We start from the raw sequence: 23,856 nt of genomic DNA, 5'->3' as shown, positions 1-23,856 counted from the left end.
AAATAAACCACTTTGTGATAATAATAACTACAAGTCTTAACAGAAAATGTCTGAGCTCGGTCTTTTTCCCATGACCCCAGGATGATCGGGTTCAGAGCTAACAATAGAAGACACAGAAAGTGTAAAGGTGCAAAGTGAAACTAATTAAGTCATAGAAAAAGTTTCAAAGAAAGCCACAACACAGCATATGTGTGTACCTTTTAAATGCTTGCTTGCGGACTCCGTATTAAAACATGAGCACATCTACCACAATATTGTATTAGACTTACACTTACAACAGTTATATATAATACGACGACTTTTATTCTTTAAAAACAATAATATAAGCCTCGCTTTCGCTCTCTGCGTGCCTCTTACCTCTTGCAACAAGTGATCAGATCTCCTACGAGAAACGCCACATCCCTAACAATTGTTATGCAAATTAGCAAAGGGGTTGCGTTGAGCGCTCATTGGCCAGACGTGGAATACAATTATACAATTGGTTCAACGTGGATTGCAAACTATCGCTGCTCAACAAGTGGCTTGTCTAGAGTTCAACACAGACACAAACAAGCTGAGATTCCTTTCGCGCTCTTTTCTACTTTATTTTGCATTAGTAACTTTTCTAAATGCTTTGAGATTTCCCTCGTTGCTGCTGCTTTTATTTGGGGTGCTTTCTTCAGCCAGACAATCAAAAGTCTTCACCTGCGCCGGATTTGTTTGACCTGATTAGGCTCGCTCGTGCACTTTTAATTGGCTGCTTTAGCATTGCGCGGTTGAAACTCAAAGCGAGAAGTGGCATGATGTACAGCATGATGGAGCACGAGCTGAAGACCGCTGGTCCACCCCACACCCTCCAGCACAGCCCGGGCATGTCTCCTCCGGGCAGCGGGGTGGGAAACGCGCACCACGATTCGAAAACCGCTTGTCCGCCAGGCGTGGACCCGATGGACAAAGTCAAGCGGCCCATGAACGCGTTTATGGTCTGGTCTCGGGGTCAGAGGAGGAAGATGGCCCAGGAGAACCCTAAAATGCACAACTCTGAGATCAGCAAACGGCTCGGCGCGGAGTGGAAACTTTTAACGGACGTGGAGAAGCGGCCGTTCATCGACGAGGCCAAGCGGCTGCGGGCGGTGCACATGAAGGAGTACCCCGACTACAAATATAAGCCCCGGCGCAAGACCAAAGCTCTCATGAAGAAGGACAATCCTGTCGGCAAATATCCTCTTGCAGCGGGCAACTTGTTGGCATCGGCTGTGGCGCAGGGACAAGGTGGCAGCCCGAGGATGGACGGCTACGGCTGGGGTCACGCCGGTGGGTACATGGGCATGCAGGGGGACGCGCTCGGATACCCGCAGCAACTTCACCGGTACGATCTGTCAGCTCTGCAGTACCCGGCGGCACAGCCCTACATGAACAGCGCCAGCTCTTACAGGTTTGTTTTGAGAAAAGGGCTACTAAAATCTCGACAATATATGAAAATTGGTAAACTATTGCGCGAAGCGATAAATACGTTGACATTAAGCATAAAATGCGTTCAGTTTTAATAGGTGTGTGTAAAGACGTTGAAAGTTTTAGCTTAGAATGTTATTAACTGTATTCATATGGCGAAAATCCACATTTTGGGCATCTAAAAGCAATTGTAATTATGAATGTTTGAAGTTAAAGGGATAGTTCACCCAAAACAAAATAAATCTTTCACCATTTACTCGCCCTTCTTGTTTTAAAACGGTTTGATTTACTTTTTCCCCTGTTAAACACACAAGATATCCTGAAGAAAGCTCGAAACCTGTAACTTTTGACTTCCATTGTGTTTGTTTTTCCTACTATGGAAATCAGTGATTTCATGTTGCAAGTTTTCTTCAAAATATCATCTTTAGATGAAAATAATGAACTCTTGTGGGTGAGTAAATTGTTTTTTGTCTGAACTTTCCCTTTAAGGTCTCTGACTAATTTAATTTCCCAACTCATGCATTTGGCATTTGTCTAGATTATCTCCTTACATCTGCACACTTATCAGTTTGCCTGTTAATCATAACTGCACACTTTAGCATTTGTCTACCGATTTTTCTCCCAGAGTCACCACAAGTAAGCTGGCTTAACCTGTATAGACCTGTTGTTTTGGAACAAACGCAGAGGCGTTTATGTGTGGAAAGATACAGATTCTCTGTGCTGTTAATCCTGGATTTTCTTTTCTTTTTTTTAACTTTCAATGTTTGCCCTTTTTTCCTCTCCACAGTCAAATGTCCTACAGCAGCAGTGCTCAGCAGCCCAGTCCGGTGATGTCCATGGTTAAACCAGAACCCCTGTCGCATTCACCCACTGGAGTACCAAACCACCACCGTGGTGCTTTCCAAGGGGACCTGAGGGACATGATTAGCATGTACATTCCAGGCGGTGATACCAGCGAAAGCTCAAACCAGAGGGCTTACCCTGGTGTCCAACAGCACTATCTTGGTGGAACTGTTCCCCTCACTCACATCTGAAGTTTAGGGAAATTTTTCCCTGAACTGCTATTAGTTGGATCCTTATTGGGACCGTAGTGCCACTCATAGACCGTGTGGATTACTGAACACTTCTGATTGTTTACTACCTCCTCGCTTTGAATGATCTGAAGTTCTGTGTTGAAACTGTATAGAAAATTTTACCATTTCAGTCTTCTGTGTTTTGACCGGGGACCTTTCATTTTCTAACTTCTCCTGAAATTAGGATAATTCAGTCAGCCTTTTTTCCTCCAAGTTCCAGTTCAGACATCCTCTTCCTAAATTCATATGTTTTTTTTAATTATTATAATTATAAACAGTGTTCTTTTGTGCTTCATGCAATGTTTAGAACATGCGTTGTTCATGCAGCAGTGGGCAATCATGATCCAAAACCTAATTGGGGTACAAAACAGGGCGACTCTGAAAACAGGTCAACCAATAATAATCACAATGGCCAGTAATAGACATACCATGTGACCTCTAGTGTAAATTAGTTTTTGTTTTGTGAATCCTGCTATTATACCCAAACTGGCTAAGCGCACTGAATAACTGAGTGTTTGGTCAAGTTGACCTTTGTTTCTTTAGGTTTGGGTATTGATGTATAGCGAAGTGTTTTGGACAATCTCAGGGCCTCCTTCAAATAAATAGTGAGAAGATGACGGTATAGATTGCCTTTATTGAATGGGTTCATAATAGTGAGGAGAAAGTCATTATACTTTTCTTACTTTTAAATAATATCTGATTTTCACATGTATCAAACTTGTTTGTGAACTAATCTTTTTGTTTCTAGTCTTTACAAGGTAATTGCACTCCTGTAAATGGTCAGTTTTTGGCCATGCAGATTGCTAAATGTTGAGTTTTTCTAGTTCCAGCATTTCCCTCTTAAGGGCTAAACTCGAATGCACTGATCTTCGCTGTCAGTCAATGCACTTCGTTAGACTAGAAGGGTTTCTACCTCCTCTGGTCTTTCTCATTCTGCCACAGCATTAAGTCTGCTGCTACCATTACAGTATGGTTGACCAGTGAGTTCAGTGGACTTGACTGAAATTTTCTTTTCACAGTGTGACCTTTTGTCAACAAAATGCAAAGTCATGTCAAGGTTAGTTTTGAACTCCTGAACTGCAGGTGGCATTTTTGTGGCTGTCAGAATTAAATTTGACTTTTTTTTTTTTTTTTTTTTTTTTTGCTGCCACAAAGTTCGTTCAGTTAGATACTAATGTTTTTGTTAATTGAATGGTGATTTAAGCACAATGGGGAAAAAAAGTTTACATTACCATTGAAGTGAGTTTGCAGCTTGCTGTTTTTTTTTTTTCTTTAATAATTTTAATCTAGGTTGTAAATACCCTTTTTGTACAGTGTATATTGGTTTTGTGGCTCTTATAAGGGCCGTTTTACAGAATAAAAAAATGACAACGCAACATTTTGTGTCAAGTTTTGATTCTGTTGAAGTTTGTGTAGACCATTTCAGTGTTGTCATGTCATTGGCTCATGAAAATGTCCTGCTTGCTGTCAAACTATTTCATAATCGTTACGAAGCAATTCAATGATTCCTTTTTTTTATACACCTGCCATAGGATTATTTATCAATATTTGGACTTTTTTTGGATTCTCAAAAGCTATGGAAATTTAAAAATGTAAAACAGGAAATATGTAAGGACCATTGTTATTGTTTACATCTCTCAAAGTGGTCGGTTGTATGTAATTTTGAGTTTACAGTCCTAATTTTGAGGACAGTCCTCTTTGACCTTCAGCATTACATGAATATTTGTCAATCCTATTGCCAGAGGTAAATTACTTTTTCATAGTCAGCCATGAACTTTTTAATGTGAGTGAAATGGTGATGGTTGAATGACAGTTTTAGCCTTAGTGCTGTTATTCACCTTTTGGAGACTCATAGTAAAATAAAAACAACACAAAGATTGTTCACCCAAAATTAAAAGTGTCACTACTTGTTTTACAACTTAAGGAGTTATTTCTTCTGTTGAACATAAGTTCAGTTCAAAATGGTATTTTTTCTACTAGAGAAGTCAATGGTTATGGGTTTTCAGCAGTCTTTAAAATATCTTCAGTAGTTAATAAAATAAAGAAATTTAGTTCTGAACCACTTGAGGGTGAGTAAATTGAATAAATTATTTGTGTATATATATATATAAGTGAATAAATATGAAATCCAAAAAGGCCAAATTTTTAATCAGGCTAACTTAAGGATAATTTATTTTACAGTTTATCAATATAAAGTTTTATTTGCGTTTGTTTAGCACAAATTAAGCTATTTTCCTATTTTTCTTAACGTTTTAATAAAAAAAATATTTAATCCATCAATCTTTAAGTTAAGCCAGATAGGAAAAACGGCTGATTTAATTGTATATAATTGATAAAAGGATTAGATGTGAAGAAAACGGGCAAAACAGAACGGTTTAAAGGCGACATCATCTCCTTTGCCCCCAGATTCACTGTCCACCTCAGCATAACCCTCTTTCTCCAGATTGAAAACTGGTTGTTGTCTCGGTCGTAATTGGCCGTTTCGGAGGCACATTGTCCTTTGCTTTTGAGTTCGCAGGTGTACGTAGTAAGCCACTGAATCCGGAGAGGCTCCCTTGGACCACTTTGTTCCCTTTTCTCGCCTCCCGCTGTGCGGAAAATTAGCGTTGCCGTCGTTTCTCCCCGTTTTCTCCTCGGGTTTAACCCCCTCACCTCCTAATGTCATTCTCATGAAAATGTAAGAGCTGCTGCGGCTAATCGGAGGGCGAAGGGAGGGGGGCTGGAAGAGCCTGTACTTTATTTACCTTGATAACAGTTCAGGCGAGTTTCCAAGTTAGAAGTAAGTAAAGCAATATCCAATAATACTTTTAAAATTGTTTTATAGAATAAAAATATCAAGGTTTCAAAAGAGCTCTGCTTACGACTTCTGACTATGCCGGGGGGTTGAGAGGGCGAATGTGGGTGTCGAGTTGGGATGGGGGTGCTGGATTTTCTGGTGAGAAACATAAAATCACTTAGCAACGACCAGTGAGGCTTCAACAAACTCCTGTGGGCTGCCAGTTTGTAGATTAAGGCCAAAACTCTATGTCAAGCAATTGACTAACTTTGTACGAGATATTTGGTGGGTTTTTCGTGCTTAGTTTGTCAACAAGCGTTTTTAAGTAAAAATAAAACGTTTAACATAAACTTAACAGCCTTTTACTATTTCGTCATAAATCCGGAAACGAGATTAATGGTTGCTCTAGTAACGGGGGGTGCGTATTATTTATTTACATGCATTCCGAGGGAGCCGCTCCCCTCCTGCACGCACAGACTTCACTGCTCGACAGGTGAAACACAAGCAAAGAAAACTGGCGATCATGGGCATGAACTGACACTTTTAATGTCAATTTTTTATTTTTTTTTATTTTACTGTTCTGTACAGGATAAACAGTTTAAACATACATGAATATTTTAAATCTTGTTTGAGTTTCTTCTGTTGAACACAAAAGAAGATATTTCGAAGAAAGCTAGCCACCTGCCTCCATAGTATTTGTTCTGAATAAGTAGATGATTTCAGTTTTCATCTTTATTCTTTTGTGAGCGTAAAAAAGCAAGGCAGGAGGTTCTGAAACCACTCAAGTGTAAGTAAATAGTCAGTATTTAAGTTTAGGTGAAATATCCATTTTATTTCATGTTATTCTTAAAAGAAAAACCTTAAATCATTTGTAGCAGATTCAACAAAGTCTTGTAAACATACTTCTGAGATTTTAGTCCATATTACTGAGAGTACCGCAGGGTTGCTGCGGATTTGTTGGCTGCACATGTCTTATTATGGCACATCCTAAAGTTGCTCTTTTTTTGGAGTGAGATCTGTTGAATATATTGCTCAAGAAACCAATCAGAAATTTTAAACTTTGTGGCATGTTGTTCTGTTGGAAATAGCATCACAAAATGGTTAAATCATGATAACAAAAAAGCCCAGTTTTTATTAATATGTGCCAAAAAATATCCCTCACACCTTTACACCGGCATTCTGAACCCTTGAAACAGGGCATAATAGATTCATTTATTCATTTTCTTATCGGGTTAGTCCCTTTATTAATCCGGGGTCGCCACAACGTAACGAACCGCCAACTTATCCAGCAGGTTCTTACGCCCTTTACCCATCTCTGGGAAAAGCATAATAGATTTCATGTGATTTCATGTTTCATGTCACAATTTTGCCAAAATCTGACCCTATATCATCTGAAGTTTTCAAAGAAATATGAGTTTTATCAGACCTGGCAACCTTCCATCTTTTGTTGTTAAATGTTAATGAGTTTGTGCAAACTGTTGCCTTGGTTTACTGTTTGTAGCTCACAAAATTGCCACTGGTGTGATCATCTGCTGATGTAGCTCATCTGCTTCAAGGTTTAATGTCTTGTGTGTTGCTTAGAGATGCTCTTCTGAATACCTTGCTTGTAACAAGTCTTTATTTAACTATTTAATTTGGCTATTCTTTCAGCTTGAACCAGTCTCATCATTTCCCTCTAACTCTTGGCATCAACAAGTTATTTTTATACTCATCATGACTATCACTGGATATATTCTCTTTCAGACAATTGAGACAATTCAGACAAACCCCCTGAATGCCGTGGGTTGTAGACATGATTTGCTGATTAGATCTTTACGCTAACAAGTAGTTGAACAGATGTAGCTAATAAAGTGGGCATTGATATCAACACCAGACTGCCTGTAAACTTTTAAGTCAAGATAAAATTATGTAAACAAATATTTCCATTCTAATTTTAGATTTAGATTTTTTTAGTTTTTCTCACTGATGTTGTGTCATCTTTTTATTGTTTGGTATGTTTTGTTTATACTCATTAAAATGTCATTCACTCTGAGGTAAAATCATTCATAACCATTCTTCAGTGCTGCTTCTCTCTTTCACAGGAAAGAAATAGCTGGAACGAAATATTGAGGGTGAGTAAATGACATGATTTACATTTTTGACTGAGCTATTACTTAAAACAGACTCTATATCATTTTCAATCTGTCCACAGGTCTACATCAAAACATCTTTCATCACTCACTCATCTGATGTCTTGTCAGTCATACCTCAGACGCTGTGTGTGCACAGGTGAGTGAGTGGGCGTAAAATTTTTCCTCTTTTTTTTTTTTTTCTAACAGAGCCGTTTCGGTTGGCTGAAATGCCACCAGGGCTGGAAACACGCATGTGTGTGTGAGTCAGCCTAGACAAGAGCTGCCTGTCACGCAACAAGAGGAGGGTGGCCATCCGATAACAGTCAATGTTGTGTCTGCCACTTGCCAAATTTAATTTTATAGGCTAATAACATGAAACCTGCTTAAAGAGAAATCTAATTTGTGTGTGCCATTTACAACAGCTTGTGTGGACAAAACATGCATTCCTTACAGTAAAAGATGCAAGAACAAACAAGAAATAGCAACAAATGTGCACACAGTAGGCGGGATGTTTTTGCCAAATCTATCAACATTCTGTATCTTGATCTTTCTTTTTTTTAATCAAGATTTGGATGCTGTTCTATAAGGCACTAGGTGTGTACCTCATAACTTTTTTCACTTTATTCATTCAGAATGACATAAAATGAAACACAGTGATTCCCGCTTGTCAACAAAACATGTCTACATCAAAAGACTGGCATGATGCCAAAGCAGTAGTCTACCCGCCTAACTTAGCTCATAGTTGGCAACGTCAACGGTATAATGAGTTGTTTTGGATTATAGACAACTTTGATAGCACTTGTAGATTACTTTTATTTTTTTATTTAGAAAGGTAAGAAAGTTGAATATTGATTTGTACTGAGCTTGTACTTTAACCTGTTTGCTTTGATCCAATAAAAAATGATTAGTGGACCAGATAGAATCTGTAGACATTTTTTTTTTGCTATTTCTTGTGAGAATTTTTTTTTAAATCTGCTGATTTATGCGGAATGATTTTGGTAGTATTGTAGCTCAAAACTTAAGCGTTTTTGAACTTTTTCTTAATGTTTACAATGCAAATCCATCTTGATCCACTTATTTGGTAAACTAAGCAAGTCTCTCAAATAATAACTAAAAGAGAAAACTGTACTGCAAATAAATTAAATGAATTGATATGACATATTACTCAATAATATAACTGAAATCATTTAAAAACTGAATAAATATAATTTTACACACATTTACATAAGTAAATAAATAGACTCAAAGATAGGCTAAATATCTGTGGAAATCTGCAGATTTCTATGCGCGCAGTTTCCGTGTGGGCTTTATTAATTATTGCACTCAAAAAATTACATTTGCTGTTTGTTAAATGAGCTGAAACAAGAGAACTCTAGTGTTATTTTAACGGACAACTTAATTGTTTTATGTTTAATTCACTTAAATTAGTAAGAACTAATAAGTTAACTTAATTCCTTTATGTTGTCCCAACACAAATAGATTGTGTGGAACCCAGCATTTTGTGTTTTTACCATGAATACAACATTTAATAAGACTAGGTTTTCTTTTGTTGAATGTATTATTTAACACAAAATCACAATAAGCAATATACAGTGTACCCCAATGGAATTTATTAAAGGTAATTTCAGCATTTACTATACTTTTTTATTGTTAAACATCTTGATGAAGTTGCTGAAAAAAACAAAAAATACTCAATTTGTAGAGAATAGCGCAGTTTCGAATCTCTGTATATCCTGTATATCCTGATTGAATTGACAATAAATTTGGCTTTAACTTTTGATTTGGTTTTTACAATCTGATGGTAATAAAGATTAACAAATTGCATTAAATAAAGATGCATTAATGTATCAGCTAATGTTTTAGTGCTATTATTAGCCAGTTGTGTCAAATTTATACTGTTTGTAAAAAATAAAAAAAAGGGTTTATCTAAAATTGACTCAAATTTAGGCTGAAAACAGCATTTTTAAAGTGTAATATTCTTAAAATTGTGAAAGTATTAATAATTATTAGTCCTTGCATCCTACAAAAGGTTGTTTCAAATTAAAACTTAAGTTTAATATGGACGAACCTAACCCAATTTTTAACCCATCTGTTGGGTTTTTATATATATGTTTCCTATGGTCGATATTATACTCACACTGTAAAAAATGCTGGGTTCCACACAAATCCTTCATGCGGTCCCAACACAAATTGTTAAGTTAACTTAATCATGTTTACAAATTTAAGTGGAAAATAAGTAATACATAAAACAATTCAGTTTTTCCCCAAGAAACCTAAGAATGATGTTGGTTTAACTCATATTAAATAAGTGGTTTAAACAAGCAGCAAAAGTAATTTTTTGAGAGTATATATGTCTATATATTTATCTATATTTGTGTTGAAACAGCCAAGCTATCAATATATTACTCATCATTAATTCATATTAGCATTAAACAAATAAGACGTTATTGTTAGGCATTTAACCAAACAATTCGGACCAGTTTCGAATTAAATCAAAAATCAGTTGATGTACTATGTTCTATCATAGAGACCCCTAAAGTTAAAGGCCACCATCGGGAGCAGCCTTGGCTTTCTATGATGGAGCACGTGTACATGTGTGTCAGGTTAATGAGGTTAATAGAGGAAGCACTGAAAGAGTGATTGACAGTGAACACTAATGAGCACCACACCCTGGGCAAGACTGGTCTTGCAGCAAACCAAGCAAGAGCGAGGAGCACAGGCAGACTCAAACAAGATACTCAGCATTAATAATTCAAAAAAAAAAAAAAAAAAAAAGATCAATCCATCACCTGCGATCTAATGCATTCAGAGTTAACATGCAATGTTAATAGGCATACCTGTGATGTTACTACTGTCAGTACGGTTTGACAAGGAGCTGGAAGCTAAAAATGTTGCCAATCTTTCGGTATAGACTTGTGTGGGCCTTCGCTTTGTCAAGCACAGAGATGAGGAGGTGCTGTTAAGAGCTGCTGATTTAAAGATAGAGGTCGAGGAAACAGTCTACATCTCAGGTGAGCTGAGATAAGAGCGTGGGCTGAACTACGAGGGATTCCCAACAGACATTATAAGGGAAAAATAGATTGTGTAATACAATGCATTTTAGACAGCAGTGTAACAATTCACAAGACATAGGCAACTTGAGTGTATACAGCAGTGTATACTAGTGTTTTTATTGTAACAAATTCATTATGGAACAAGATGCTTTAGGTAATACAATTAAAGTCATATTTGCTATTTATTTTTAAATATTATTTGGGAAATTGGAAAATTACCCATGGCAACTTTAATGAAATACAGTTTTATCATTGGCCCACATCTCTCAGTTATGTTTAGTTTTTGGTACTTCATAAGAAATCGTTTGGGCACCTCTGTCTTATAGGCGCTTGTTTCACATTTGATTCATAATTGCATAATTGCATAATTTTTACAATATTATTCTTACAAATAAATATATAGATGAAAGTAAAATATAGCCTGTAGGTTGAGCACATTGAAATAAAGAGTATAAAGTGATATATGAAGTAATATATGAATTTAAAGCGACATATGACAACTTAAATTAGCTGATCTAAGGAAGAAAAAAAAAAAGTAATAATACAAATTTAGGGGTGGCGCGGTGGTGCATTGGATAGCGATGTCGCCTCACAGCAAGAAGGTTGCTGGTTCGAGCCTTGGCATGGGTTTGCATGTTCTCACCGTGTTAGCGTGGGTTTGCTCCGGGTGCTCCAGTTTCCCCCACAAATTTGAAGGCAAAAGCCATCAGCTATAGGTGAGTAATAAGCTATGTGAATTTGGTAAGGGGCGACGCGGTGGCGCAGTGGGTATTGCTGTCACCGCAAAGAAGGTTGCTGCTTCGAGCCTTGACTGGGTCAGTTGGCATTTCTGTGTGGAGTTTGCCTGTTCTCTACACGTTTGCTTGGGTTTCCTCTGTGAGCTCCGGTTCAAAGACATGCGCCATAGGGTAATTGGGTAAGCTAAAAATGTCAATAGTGTATGTGTGTGAATGAGTGTGTATGGGTGTTTTTCAGTGATGAGCTGCAGCTGGAAGGGCATTCGCTGTGTCAAAAACATATGCTGGATAAGTTGGCGGTTCATTCCGCTGTGGCGATCCCAGATTAACAAAGGGACTAAGCCAAAAAGAAAATGAATGAATGGATGAATGAATGAATGAATTGGGTAAGCTAAATTGTCCGTAGTGTATGTGTTTGTGAATGAGAGTGAATGGGTGTTTCCAAATGATGGGTTGCAGCTGGAAGGGTATCACTGTGTAAAACATATGCTGGATAAGTTGGTGGTTTATTCCACTGTGGCGATCCCTGATAAATAAAGGGAATAAGCTAAAAACAAAATGAATGAATAAATACACATTTAAATACATTTTTTCAATTTAGAAAAATATGAAAAAATTTTTAATAAAAAATTTAATTGAGTATTTTTTACAATGAACAGATTGCAACCATGGTCAACACAGTACAAATAGCACAGTACAAACTATAGTAGAAACAAAGTTCAAAGCAATGTGGGCAAACAGATGAAGAAAACACATTCAGAAAATTGTTCTATTAATAAAAGTGTTTCCCATCTGCAACTGAAATATATATATATATATATATATATATATATATATATATATATATATATATATATATATATATATATATATATATATATATATATTAGCAACTGCGTGTTAGCAAATCATTAAAAGCTTCTCAAGTTCACACTTAGCTGATGATTGATTATAAAGTGTTTGTCATGCTGTCCCGGGAGAGAGCTCTGAGCTCATAAGATCAGGTAGATCTAGAAAACTCCCCTGCTAATTTATGGCTAATGAAGAATTAGGGCTTGCTATGGAGAGATGTACTGAATAAGAGCTCATATATGGTGCCAATTTGATTTGGTCAATTAACTTATGTCACATGTCTTTGGACTGTGGGAGGAAACGGGGAACCCTGGGGAAACCCACGCGAGCATTAAGAAAACATGTAAACTCCGCACAGAAACGTTGACTGCCCTGGTAAAGACTTGAACCAGTGATATTCTTGCTGTGAGGCAACAGTGCTAACCATAGGGCCACCGTGCCACCCTATCTAGGAAAAAGGGAGAAGGAGTAAGGTGGTAGGGAGAACTTTTCATAATGAATATAAATGAGGTAGGAAACTGTGGATTAGTCAATCAGCTAAAGCGGGACCAGCCGTGATCAATCATAAACACGTGATCCTCTCAAAGTTAGTTTATGAATAAACTTCTCTAAATAGCCAACTGGAGATTAAAATAGCAGCAGATGTATCTCTTTTTTAAATTAACAGCAAAAACTGAGATGAAAAATTATTTCAAAGTTCAATGATAGTGGTCTTCAAAATTATTTAAAAACCTATTTGAAATGTTTCTCGAGTTTTGTTATTTCTAGCATGTCTGGAAATATTTGATCCATGTGTGTACTCTGTGTCCATCAGTGCCCCACTCACACCTATTCAATTCATTGTTATTTTACTTTTAATTGATTAACATTAAAATTGTGAACACATGCTAAAATAAGTTGGCGGTTCATTCCGCTGTGGCGACAACCAGATTAATAAGGGACTCAGCTGAAAAGAAAATGAATGAATGAATGAATAAATTATGAGAATAAATTTTCATTTTAAAAAGTTTAGTGTGATTAGTACATAATTAATCAAATCTTCAATGTTACACGATCCTTTGGGAATCAGTCTAATAAACTGATAATAAACAATTCCTAATATCATTCTATTAATTTCATAGATGACTGTGATAAATCATAGACATTTGTTGCTAAAAAAAGTCTTTTAAAAATTGAACTATTGGTTTTTAGAGTTTGTTTAGTTGAGATTTACTATACTTAGATTTTCTCATACGTAATTGTCAGATAATTAAATTTTCTAATAATTAAATGTATTCGATTAAAACAGTCTGTCATAAGCACTGACAGGAGTGTTTGACATGAACTCCCGAGCCGATTGACAAGAATAGCCGGTTGTATTTGGGGGTGGAGATGAAGAATGCTTTTCGTAGAATCTACAAGATTAACACCTACATGAAAGCACACTGAATGACTCTGCAAATTTGAATAAAATATGCATCCTACATAGCAAAAACAATAAAATAACAATAGCAAGCCTACATAATGAAGACAACCATTGAATGTGAACTAATTGAGCAATCCATATAAAAAGGAAAATATATAATGTCTTTTTGGGCAGCTGTGTTTATTGTGAGCTGTGAAGAATGCTTTCCTTTTAATGCTGTAAACATGGAACTAATTAAAGAATAACGTGTTCGATTCACAGGCTGACTTTAAGGGAAGATGTAAACTATTTTATCTAAAACTAAATTTTATTAATAGATGCTGCAACCTTTTATAGAGAATAAGCATTTTGAAGGATTTAAAGATTCTTTGGTATTTTTTTAATGTTTTAAAAATTAATTTTAGTGCTGGGGAAAAAATAATGTATGTAAAAAACATATACACTCTTAATAAATATGTTTGTTGTTTGATCAAACTACTTATTTAAAAAAGAAACAACAAGATTTTTGAGTTTTTGGGGTGACAAATTAATTGTTTCATCTCTAATCTATTTAAATCAGCAAAACAAAAACTAAGTTTAAGATAAAAGTTAACTTAATTTACTCATGTTTTCCCAACACAAATTCATTGTGTGGAACTCACACACAGTATATAGTAAACACACTGTAAAAAATCCTAGTTGCCTTAAAATTTTAGGCTGAATCAAATTAACCTTATGAGTCCATTGAACTTATATTATGTTAAACTGATTTAAAACAGCTTGTGTAACTTATAAAATTGAGTTAGAACATGATTAACTTTGTTTAATTTGTTGCAATGAACGTAAAGCACAGCATGTGAGGAATAATTGATCATATAATTTTTTTACAGTGTGTATATAACACACATATCTTATGCCAAAAAAAAACTTTTATTATGGATGCAATTACCTTTTGCCCATCACTAATTTATTTACAACCGAATATTATATTTAATTGTTTTGACACTTGAGACATAAGTTTGAGCTCAATTCTACTTGCATAGTAAAGGTACAAAAAACTATGAACAAGGAAATAATATTAATTAAATATTTTAATGGATTTAATTATGGCCAAATCATCCAAAATGTCATCAAAAAGTAGGTGTATTTGTGAAGAATTTAGCGTTTAAACTTATTAAAAATATTCTGAACACAATGAAATCAAAAATTTGTGATTAAATCAGAGACATATTTCATCAGCTCTTGCTGCTTTAACTTGATATATTTAGATAAAAACTCCCATTAGATGCCATCGCTTATCTTTGCGCATTTGCATTCACCCGTCCCGTCTGAGAGCATCAGGACTCTTGTTCAACCAGTGCTCTTCTCTGTTTATGTCTGCCTGTGCTCTATAAATCTAGACTAACCAACCCATCTGGACCTACAAGGAGACTCAGTGGTGCCACTTATAGTGAGAAATAATTGCCATGTTAAATGTCACATTGAAACTAAACAGGTAATTGAGGTGTGCGGAACTTTAAAGTTAAATGATGAGTTCATCAAAAATGAAAATTCTCTTATGAATCACTCAGTCTCATGTTGTTTTAATCTCCTAAAAATATCCGTTGATCATCAGAACACAATTTAAAGTATTTTAGATGAAACCCTGGAGCTCTCTTGTGCTTCTGGGTCAAAAGATTAAAAAGAAGTTCAGAAAAGGAACCTAAAACTTGTCAAAACATTTCATGTGACTTCAGTGGTTAAACTAATCATGTTAAGCTCTAAACGCGGACAAAAGTGAAGAGGGTTGGGGAGTCGTGGAAGAAAGTGAAAGTGAACAGCGGATGGGGAGGAGGGCGGTTTAGAAGGGGGTTTGGTAAAATGAGGTGCCGGATCAGATTTCAGAGGTGCTGGATCTGGCGTGTTTAGGCACAAATTATGCCCTGGTTCTAATGCAATACGTTGTCTAATGGCTAGTAAACTGTAAGCTAAAACTAATAGTAACCTGTCTGACATAATGCTTAGTGTTTTTTTGTGCACAAAATTGTTCTTGGAGTTTCATACGATTACAGCTGAACCATTATAGTCACACAGACTGTTTGACAATGTATTTTTGTTTCTTTTAAGGATTTTAATGTCTCGAGCTTGTGGTCTATGGAGAATGAGTCTCAAATTTAATCTAAAGCATCTTAATTTGTGTTCCTAAAACAAAAAAGGCTTTAGAGGATTGAAATGTTATGAGGGTTAGTAGTTAATAAAATAATTTTCGCTTTTTGGTGAACCTATCTTGTAAGGCAACTTAAAAAATGACAGATTAGTGGTTTGAAAGACCATCTACAAATAAAGTAGAGCATCGGTCTAGATTCGGGATGTCCAAACTCGGTCCTGGAGGATCGGTGTCCTGCAGATTTTTGCTCCAACACATCTCAACATTGTCTGATTGGGGTTGGAACTAAACTTTGCAGAAGTTTGGGCACCCCTGGTCTAGATATATCATTCAACATTTGTTTAAAAAGCATGATTAAACCAATTGTAAACAGACAGGATTCATCAAGTTGAAAATGTGTTCATTGTAGTGAGTTAAAACATTAGTTTTACTAGAAATCCACTAAATGAAATCGCCACAGAATTAGAGGCAGAACCAGTACTGCAGGTATGCCTTTCTATACCGTAATGCTTTTATGCTGTAAACTGTAGGTTTCTTTAAAAAGTGATGACAGATGAAGACTAATTGCCCGACTCAAGTAAATAATGACACAGCTAGTGTGGTAAAGCGTACCAATGGAGCAACCAGAATAGGAAAGACTCTTTGTCTCTCTCTAGTGGTGCAAAAATGTATCGCAGTTCATCAGTACAAGCCATCTCATTTCCAATTTCATTTTGGATGACTTAGCATTAATTACTGCATAATAATGTTTTATTAATTTATATTTTTATTCATAATTGTTTTCCCTTTACTATGAAAACAGAACTGAGCTAATATTTGTGTAGTATTTAAATGTCAAAACAATTAAATACACTGTAAAACCCAACAGTCAACTTTAAATGAAATGAGTGTAGTTGACTCAAAATGTACTGAAAGGTTATTCTACTCACTTGAAAAGAGTTTTGAACTCTGTGTTGAAAGTAATGAGTTAATTAAATACCTCATTACTTTAACTTAAATGGATTAAGTTTACAGTAATCATATAGATTCGTTTTTTAAACTTAAATGGTTTGTAGCAATCGGTTTTCTTAAACGGTTTGAGTTGCCTTAACTTATTGTGTTTTACAGTAATCAGTTGTTTTGAGTTCTCTTCATTTACTGGATTTTACTGTACTTAAATTGCTTCGTTTACCCAAATGGATTAAGTTCACAGTACTCATCATTATTACTTTTTGAACTTAAATGGTTTGTAGCAAGCAGCTTCTTCAAATGGTTTGAGTTACCTTAATTTTTTGGGTTTTACAGTGTGTAATATCCACTTTTAAAAAAATGACTGCTGGGCAAAGATTAATCACATCCAAATAAATGTAAACAAATCATATAAAGAATAAAACCGTTTATTTAAAGGGTTTAAACAGTTTGTTATTTCTCCAAAGCCTTTCAAACCAGAGGAAATGCTTTGCAAACAAAGAACACTACCAATTATCTGATGGAAAGTTTTGCTCAATGGTAAAAAAAAAAAAAAAAAAAAAAAACTAAAATTCAGAAATGGAAAATGATAATCACAGTAAATTATAATATTTCATTCCTGAAATACACCAACAAAGACCAATACATGAGCAAACAGGAAATAAATTCACAAACATACTGTGTGCAAATATGCAATTTCCATCATTCAAACCAAACTTTTTCTTTCAACTTCAGACAGCATGAGACAACTTGTAATTGATGGGTGAATAGTAAAATCTAGAAGAACAAACCGGAAAAAGTGCCTTGTAGCGTAGTAAATTTCATAATTTAACCAATTCCCATTAGTCACGGTGATACTTAACAGCATGGCTACATGTACAACTGCAAGATTGACAAGAAACAGTAATTAACTCTTTACATAACCTAAAGGGAAATCTTTAATATGTCAAAAACACAATGAAATGTGTTGTATACAGTCCAAAGCAACATGAGCAGTTATATGTGCTGGAAGACGTGAATAGTGTCCATATGGTTGAATGTCTACACAATTAGAACAAGAGCCTTTTTGATGTTCCAGTAGGACTGCCTTCAGCATATAATAACAACACATATTTTCATACGTGCGAGAGCATGGACTAAAACATCGTTTGGTACAATTTGGTCTACAAAACCCAGCCTGGATGTTTGTTTGTTTTTTCCTCACAGATTGGTTCAATTCAGAATGGCTAAGTTGGTTTTAATAGAAATTGCAATTTAACTGAATGAAGATTGAAAAAACCAAAGCAGGAATATTATGAACACCACTCCCTGAGCTTCAAAACACGTCTAATTAAACAACCCACTACAATAAATGGAATTAAAAGGGGAAAGAAAAGCCTGTATACCTACAGTACCTCACGGTACTGGCTTTCTGGTCCATTTTAGGGCACCTGGAATACATAAATGTGTACACTTTTACAGTATTTGTACCTGCCTCTCATGCACTGATAGGTTAACAAATGCATGTGTTTTCAGGGCAGAGCTCAATTTCATAAGAACCGTTTTTTTTTATTAGATCACTGAACTGATCCCTGTTCTGTGCAGTGTGTTGGCTTGAGCAGTCAGCGAGTTTGCCTTTCGCTCTGATCTACCGAGTCTTCTTCTTTTTCTTGAGCGCAGGGCTGCTGTTCCAGTAATAGAGGACCTGCGCGGCGATCACACCATTACAACAGGAGGAGATTATGTAGGTGACGGCCATGAGGGAATCTCCGGTTTCCTGCACACACACAGACACAATAATATCATGTAAATATCAAAGTCAAGATAAGAAAGTTGCAGTTAAGGTAAGAAATAATTTATACTATATAATAGGTATACCTAAATAAACCAAACACTATTTATTCATGATGGAATCTTTAATAATATTTACGTTCACAATGTTTTGTATATACAGCTGTACAGAAACAGTTACATGCATATACTACCAGTCAAAAGTTTGGGGTCAGTAGGATTTTTAAATGTTTTTAAAAAATCTTCTCCTGCATTCCAAGGCTGCATTTATTTAATCAAAAATACACTACAAATAGTGAAATGTTATTGCACTATAAAATAACTGTTCACAAGTAGTTTAGAATTTAATTTGATAATTTATTACAGATTGATTTTAAAGATGAATTTTCAGCATCATTACTCCAGTCTTCAGAGTCACATGCTCCTTTAGTAATCACTCTAATATGAATTATTATTGTTGTTATTATTATTATCAATGGTAATAGTAATTAAAAGCAATAATGATTGGAGTAATAACTTTATTTGAAACTACATACAATAAGTAATAAAAAAATATTTAATAAATAAGTATTTAAAAATGTAACATTTTCTTTTACTTTTAATAAATGAATAATTAAAACTGACCCCAAACTTTTGACCGGTAGAGTGTTTGTGTATATACAGTACACAAAATTATGTACACTATTATCTTGTATGCCATGAATCATTTAACCGTCCTGATCCATGCACATACTTCTTTGAATTGGCAAAAAATGAATGTTTTCGCAACGTCTAAACTCAAGTCATCAAATGATTATTTATTTAAATATCAACTTTGATAGCCAGGATGCAGCAGACACTCATACCATTCGACTCAACATCACTCATAGCATTTAGTGCTTCCAATACTAGTTTGGCATCAATAAAAATCACCTTCTGTTAACAATTGTGCTAAAACTGATAACCTGATATCAGTGGCTGAAAGTCGTTGTCAACATAGAACACCAAAACATAAGCCATGTGAAAATGAAACTATTATATACAGTCGTGAAAATGTTAGGACACACTATTAAAGTTCACGGTTTTCTGTGTCAGGACATCATGATAAAAAAACCAAACTATTACGGTCCTATTATATGTTTTTTTTGAGATCTTAAAATGTGGAAGATAAAACATATATAAAAAATAAACAGCCTCACATATACTGTTATTATTTATTTAACAACACAAAAGCCAAGATATACAAGCCATAGTTGACAAACCTAGGACATCCTATGATGCCTGTAGATGCACATTTAGCAGCAATTACTTAAAGTAAACATTTGTGTATGACCTTATCAGTCGGATCATTCTGGAGGAGTTTTTTTTTTTGCACAGCTCTTGTCAAAGCATTTCAGTCAGGAAGAGGTTTGGACTTTGACTGGACTATTGCAACATTGATTTTGTTTTGTTGTTGTTTTCTGATCTACTAAGCGGTCGTGCCTTTTTTGTGAGAGTTGTTGCATGACACAATTGAGGCCAAGCTTTAGCTATTGGACAGGCAATGTTTTAAAATGCACCAACAACATGATTGTTTAAGGCATTTGATTAGCAGTGCCTGGTTTATTGTTGTTTATGCTAGATCTTGTTGTTCATCTGAGGTTTAGTTATCCAAATTGTAAGACCTGCTAAATATCAGATCATTTTCATGTCCTGATTCGGAAATTCTTAGGATGTCCTCACCTTTTCACAAGACTGTAGGTTAATCTGACCTGTTGGCACTTATGGTTATACATTTCATATTATTTCATCTAAACCATTTTAACAGGAGGTTGTAAATATCCCAGGTTTAGTATAATTCAAGTACTTTTCATATTTTATTGAAATGTAATGTATATTTGAGGTAAAGATTGCCCAATGGTGCTTCTGGTGTTAAGAGTATTAGTTTAGTGAGTTTTAAAATAATAATAATTCAGAAAGGATGCATTCATTTTATCAAAAGTGACTGGAAAAATGTGTACAGAGTAACAAAAGCAACTCTTTTCCATAATAATGTGTAATTATGACTAATTGTCGGGGTTTTACCTGCACTGTAGTGAATATGCGTGCCAGAGAGCCTGCAAACAGCAGAAACACTGAAATAGCCGATAGCTGCCCAGTGTGACCATTTCTGTAGTTGGTACCGGCCTGAATTAACTGAAGACACAGGGAAACAATTATTTTAAAAAATGGCATAAATACATGTCTACTGTATTCGTTGCTTTGACATGTTTGTTTATTTAGTCCACCTTACCCGTCCAAAGATGATGGCTGGCATATTAGAGGCTTGCATGGTAGTGACAACCGACAAGGGAGTCACAGGAGAGAGAAGGACTGCCAACAGACCAAAATAAACCACTAGAAAGCCCAAACCTGCAAATAATCACAGTGCAACCAGAAAGTAAAGCGTTAAAATAAATTAAGTTTAGGGTGTTTTCATGTCTCACGTGTTTGGTTAGATTACAATGAACTCAATATGTGCAAATTGTTATAAAATAAATCATAAAACGCAACCATAAAAGTAAAAAAAATATTCTTGGCACAAGTTGCCCATTAAAATACAGTATAGGCATCAGAAACATCTCCTCACAGCAGATCTTTATCTGGGACTAAAAAACTGTTTGAATTATTTACACATTTCATACATGTAGTTCTATCACATGTCCACACACAGACAAAATAAATACATTTAGCCCAGCACGCTGTTTTGGATGTCCAAGTTCTGATCTAAAATATTCATAGCTTTAGGTTTAAATTTAACATCTTTAGGTTCAGATCACCACAAAACAACCTCAAAACAATATGCAATTCTGAGTGTGCCTCATACAGAGTGGGGTTGACAAACCACCTGTAGAAAACACTCATCTCTCTGTCATTTAAACTGATTCCTGCACTAATCCTGCAGACCAGACACTCTTACAGTCAACATCTTATAAAAACACATTGTGCATTTATAAAGTTAGCTTCACACAGGTGAGTGGGCTCGACAAACCACCTGTAGAAACCCTCTTCTCTCTTAAAAGATACATAACACACTCCCTCCTAACTCTAGCAATTAATTATCTGAGCGTAAACGACTCCTTTGCATAATTAGCACTACTTCCATGTGTTGCCTCTTCTTGTTGAATCGCTGAATGCCTCCTTAATTGTAAGTCACGATGTACAAAAGCATTTAATAAATGACTAAATGGAAATGTAGTTATAAAATGACAGTGTGAGCACAGAGCAAATCAGGACTAAACATTTCATTTTCTTTCCCATTTTGATAGACCATATGATGAACTGAGAAGCAAGTCAGTGTGAACACATCTGCAAAATTGTAATGAGATGATTTTTTATTTACCTTTAATAGTTTTTCCTCCATAGTGCTGTATGAGGAAACCAATGGTCACAGTCTGAAACATGAGGAAAAGTGCCTCACCCCAGGAACTGTCAGAAATAATACCGGTCGTATTATTACTGTATACTTTTTGAAATTTCCAGTAAGCAGTTTTGTTTGGTATTTATAAATGCAGTGTGTGGACGTGTACAAATGTTTACCAAAGTGTTAAGCATCATTTTGCCTATGAAAGCGTCATCATAGATGTACCTGAAGGGGAAGCTGTTGGCTAAACTGTAGGCCATGGTGCCTGTGATGGCAAACAGCTCCAGCAGCACAGAGTTAAAGCTCAGTCCCTCTGCACTTTTAGCACCAAGCAGCTTCAGAATCTGAGGTAGCTTCACTATAAAGAAACGAGCACAAAAACATCAATGTTAGAGGATATTCATTGTTTGCGTGAGTAATGTAAAGATATGGGAGACATTTCCTTACCTAATACAGAACCAAGGATGATCCCAATGCCCAGGCCTTTGCTGATTACAATCTTCAGACAATCCACTGTAAAGGACACAAAAAAGAAGCTAAATTACACTTTTCAATGATTTGTATGCCGTTAGACACAGCTGACCATGTTTCTAATACAAACAACACAGCAACTACGTTACATTATTATTTATTATATAACATGATACATTTAGGGTAGCACAATCGCTTCACAGCAAGAAGGTTGCAGGTTTGAGCCTCGGCTGGGTCATTTAGCGTTTCTATGTGGAGTTTGTATGTTCCCTCCGTGTTCGCGTGGGTTTCTTCCGGGTGCTCCGGTTTCCCCCACAGTCCAACGACATGTGCTATAGGTGAATTGGGTAAGCTAAATTGTCCTGAGTGTATGTGCAAGAGTGTGTTTGGGTGTTTCCCAGTGTTGGGTTGTGGCTGGAAGGGCATCCGCTTCATAAAACAAGTGCTGGATAAATGGGCGGTTCATTCCGCTGTGGCAACTCCAGATTAATAAAAAGACTAAGCCAAAAAGAAAATGATTAAATGAATGTTACATGTATAATATAATGATTGAGGTAAAGTTGGTTTTATATTTGCACATTCATTCAGTGACAACATGTGACATGTTCCTGTATTGTTTACCATGGTACTTTGAATATTCGATCTGAAATCACATGTAAACATACATACATTAACTCAATAAATACACTGCATTAGCACTTTACTTGACTGTGAACAATGTTGTACTTTGATAGTCATCGGCTGCTAATATTTTTAAAGTAGAAAGTCTCAATGCGTGAATATAAAAACCGACTTTACCTCAATTAATATAATCATGTAACAATGTAAATGACGTTTACTTTAACTTAACATTTAACTAATTAATAGCAGGAAATCAAAACCATAAGAGTTGGAAGTTTTGTCAGCTTTTACGGAAATGTCCGATGATTGCCGAATATATGCTAGGACATGTATGAGCTTCCGCCCGTTCCAACAGCGCAAGGTAATGCATCTGACGAGGCTTATTAAAGTATAAATTGAATACAATAGGACACGATTACAGCTCAGAGAACAGTTTATTAGCCACAATTCCTTGCGTGGAATGTTTTCAGTTAATGTCCAATGCCTCTCTTAAAGTGGTCCCAAAGCGGATAATGCCGTTATTACCAAAATAAATAAATAAATAAATAAAAGATGTGCTGATATTTTGGAGAAGAGAAATCCCGTTTGTCATTGAACTGTTGCAAGTACCTAAGGAAACTCCTTACATTTCTCTATGAGACAAATACGAAACTAAGTTAATCAGTTGTGAACCCACCGTGCAGAAGATTGAACTGTAAAAAGAACTCGTCGTAGCATTTTTCTGGCATTAAATAATTAACCAGAACATCTTTGAAAGGATCCATGAATGATGTTTCTACAACTGCTTCAGAAGCCGCCATGATTGCAAACGTCAAATCCAGTCACGTGGCGTCGGGTGTTACTGCATTTCAAATCCCTTTAGTTGTGGAAACACTGCAAACTTGTGGTGCTGCTAAGTGGTTTACGATTGAAGAGTGGGTTCATACACACAAAATTTATTATTATTATTATTATTATTATTATTATTATTATTATTATTATTATTATTAAATTTAATAAAATACGAACCTGTCTTTTCTGCTAACAAAAGGTGGCGCGATTGTTCCACAACACGATATAAAAAGCTCTTACTATGGCAAGCCATTTTAACATTTATTCTATACAAATGTATTTATTTTTATG

General features: G+C 35.6%; 2 protein-coding genes across 2 annotated transcripts; one reads left to right on the top strand and one right to left on the bottom strand.

The window, feature by feature from the left end:
* Window positions 1-521: 521 nt before the first annotated feature.
* sox19b (SRY-box transcription factor 19b) lies at window positions 522-3,878 on the top strand. The gene is given in 2 exon segments (NM_131702.1): window positions 522-1,414; window positions 2,219-3,878. Coding segments are annotated over 2 exon segments (882 nt in total). The 5' UTR covers window positions 522-779; the 3' UTR covers window positions 2,466-3,878.
* A 13,048-nt stretch (window positions 3,879-16,926) lies between these two features.
* Window positions 16,927-23,544, bottom strand: mpdu1b (mannose-P-dolichol utilization defect 1b). Its single transcript, NM_001002130.1, is given in 7 exon segments — window positions 16,927-18,267; window positions 20,325-20,435; window positions 20,533-20,651; window positions 21,622-21,707; window positions 21,868-22,000; window positions 22,090-22,155; window positions 23,411-23,544. Coding segments are annotated over 7 exon segments (768 nt in total). The 5' UTR covers window positions 23,535-23,544; the 3' UTR covers window positions 16,927-18,138.
* Window positions 23,545-23,856: the final 312 nt, after the last annotated feature.

This window comes from Danio rerio, chromosome 7, assembly GCF_049306965.1.
Source record: "Danio rerio strain Tuebingen ecotype United States chromosome 7, GRCz12tu, whole genome shotgun sequence".
In the NCBI taxonomy this organism is placed as follows: Eukaryota; Metazoa; Chordata; class Actinopteri; order Cypriniformes; family Danionidae; genus Danio; species Danio rerio.
The sequence above is the reverse complement of the archived record's forward strand: the minus strand, read 5'-3'. Positions and strand labels throughout refer to the sequence as shown.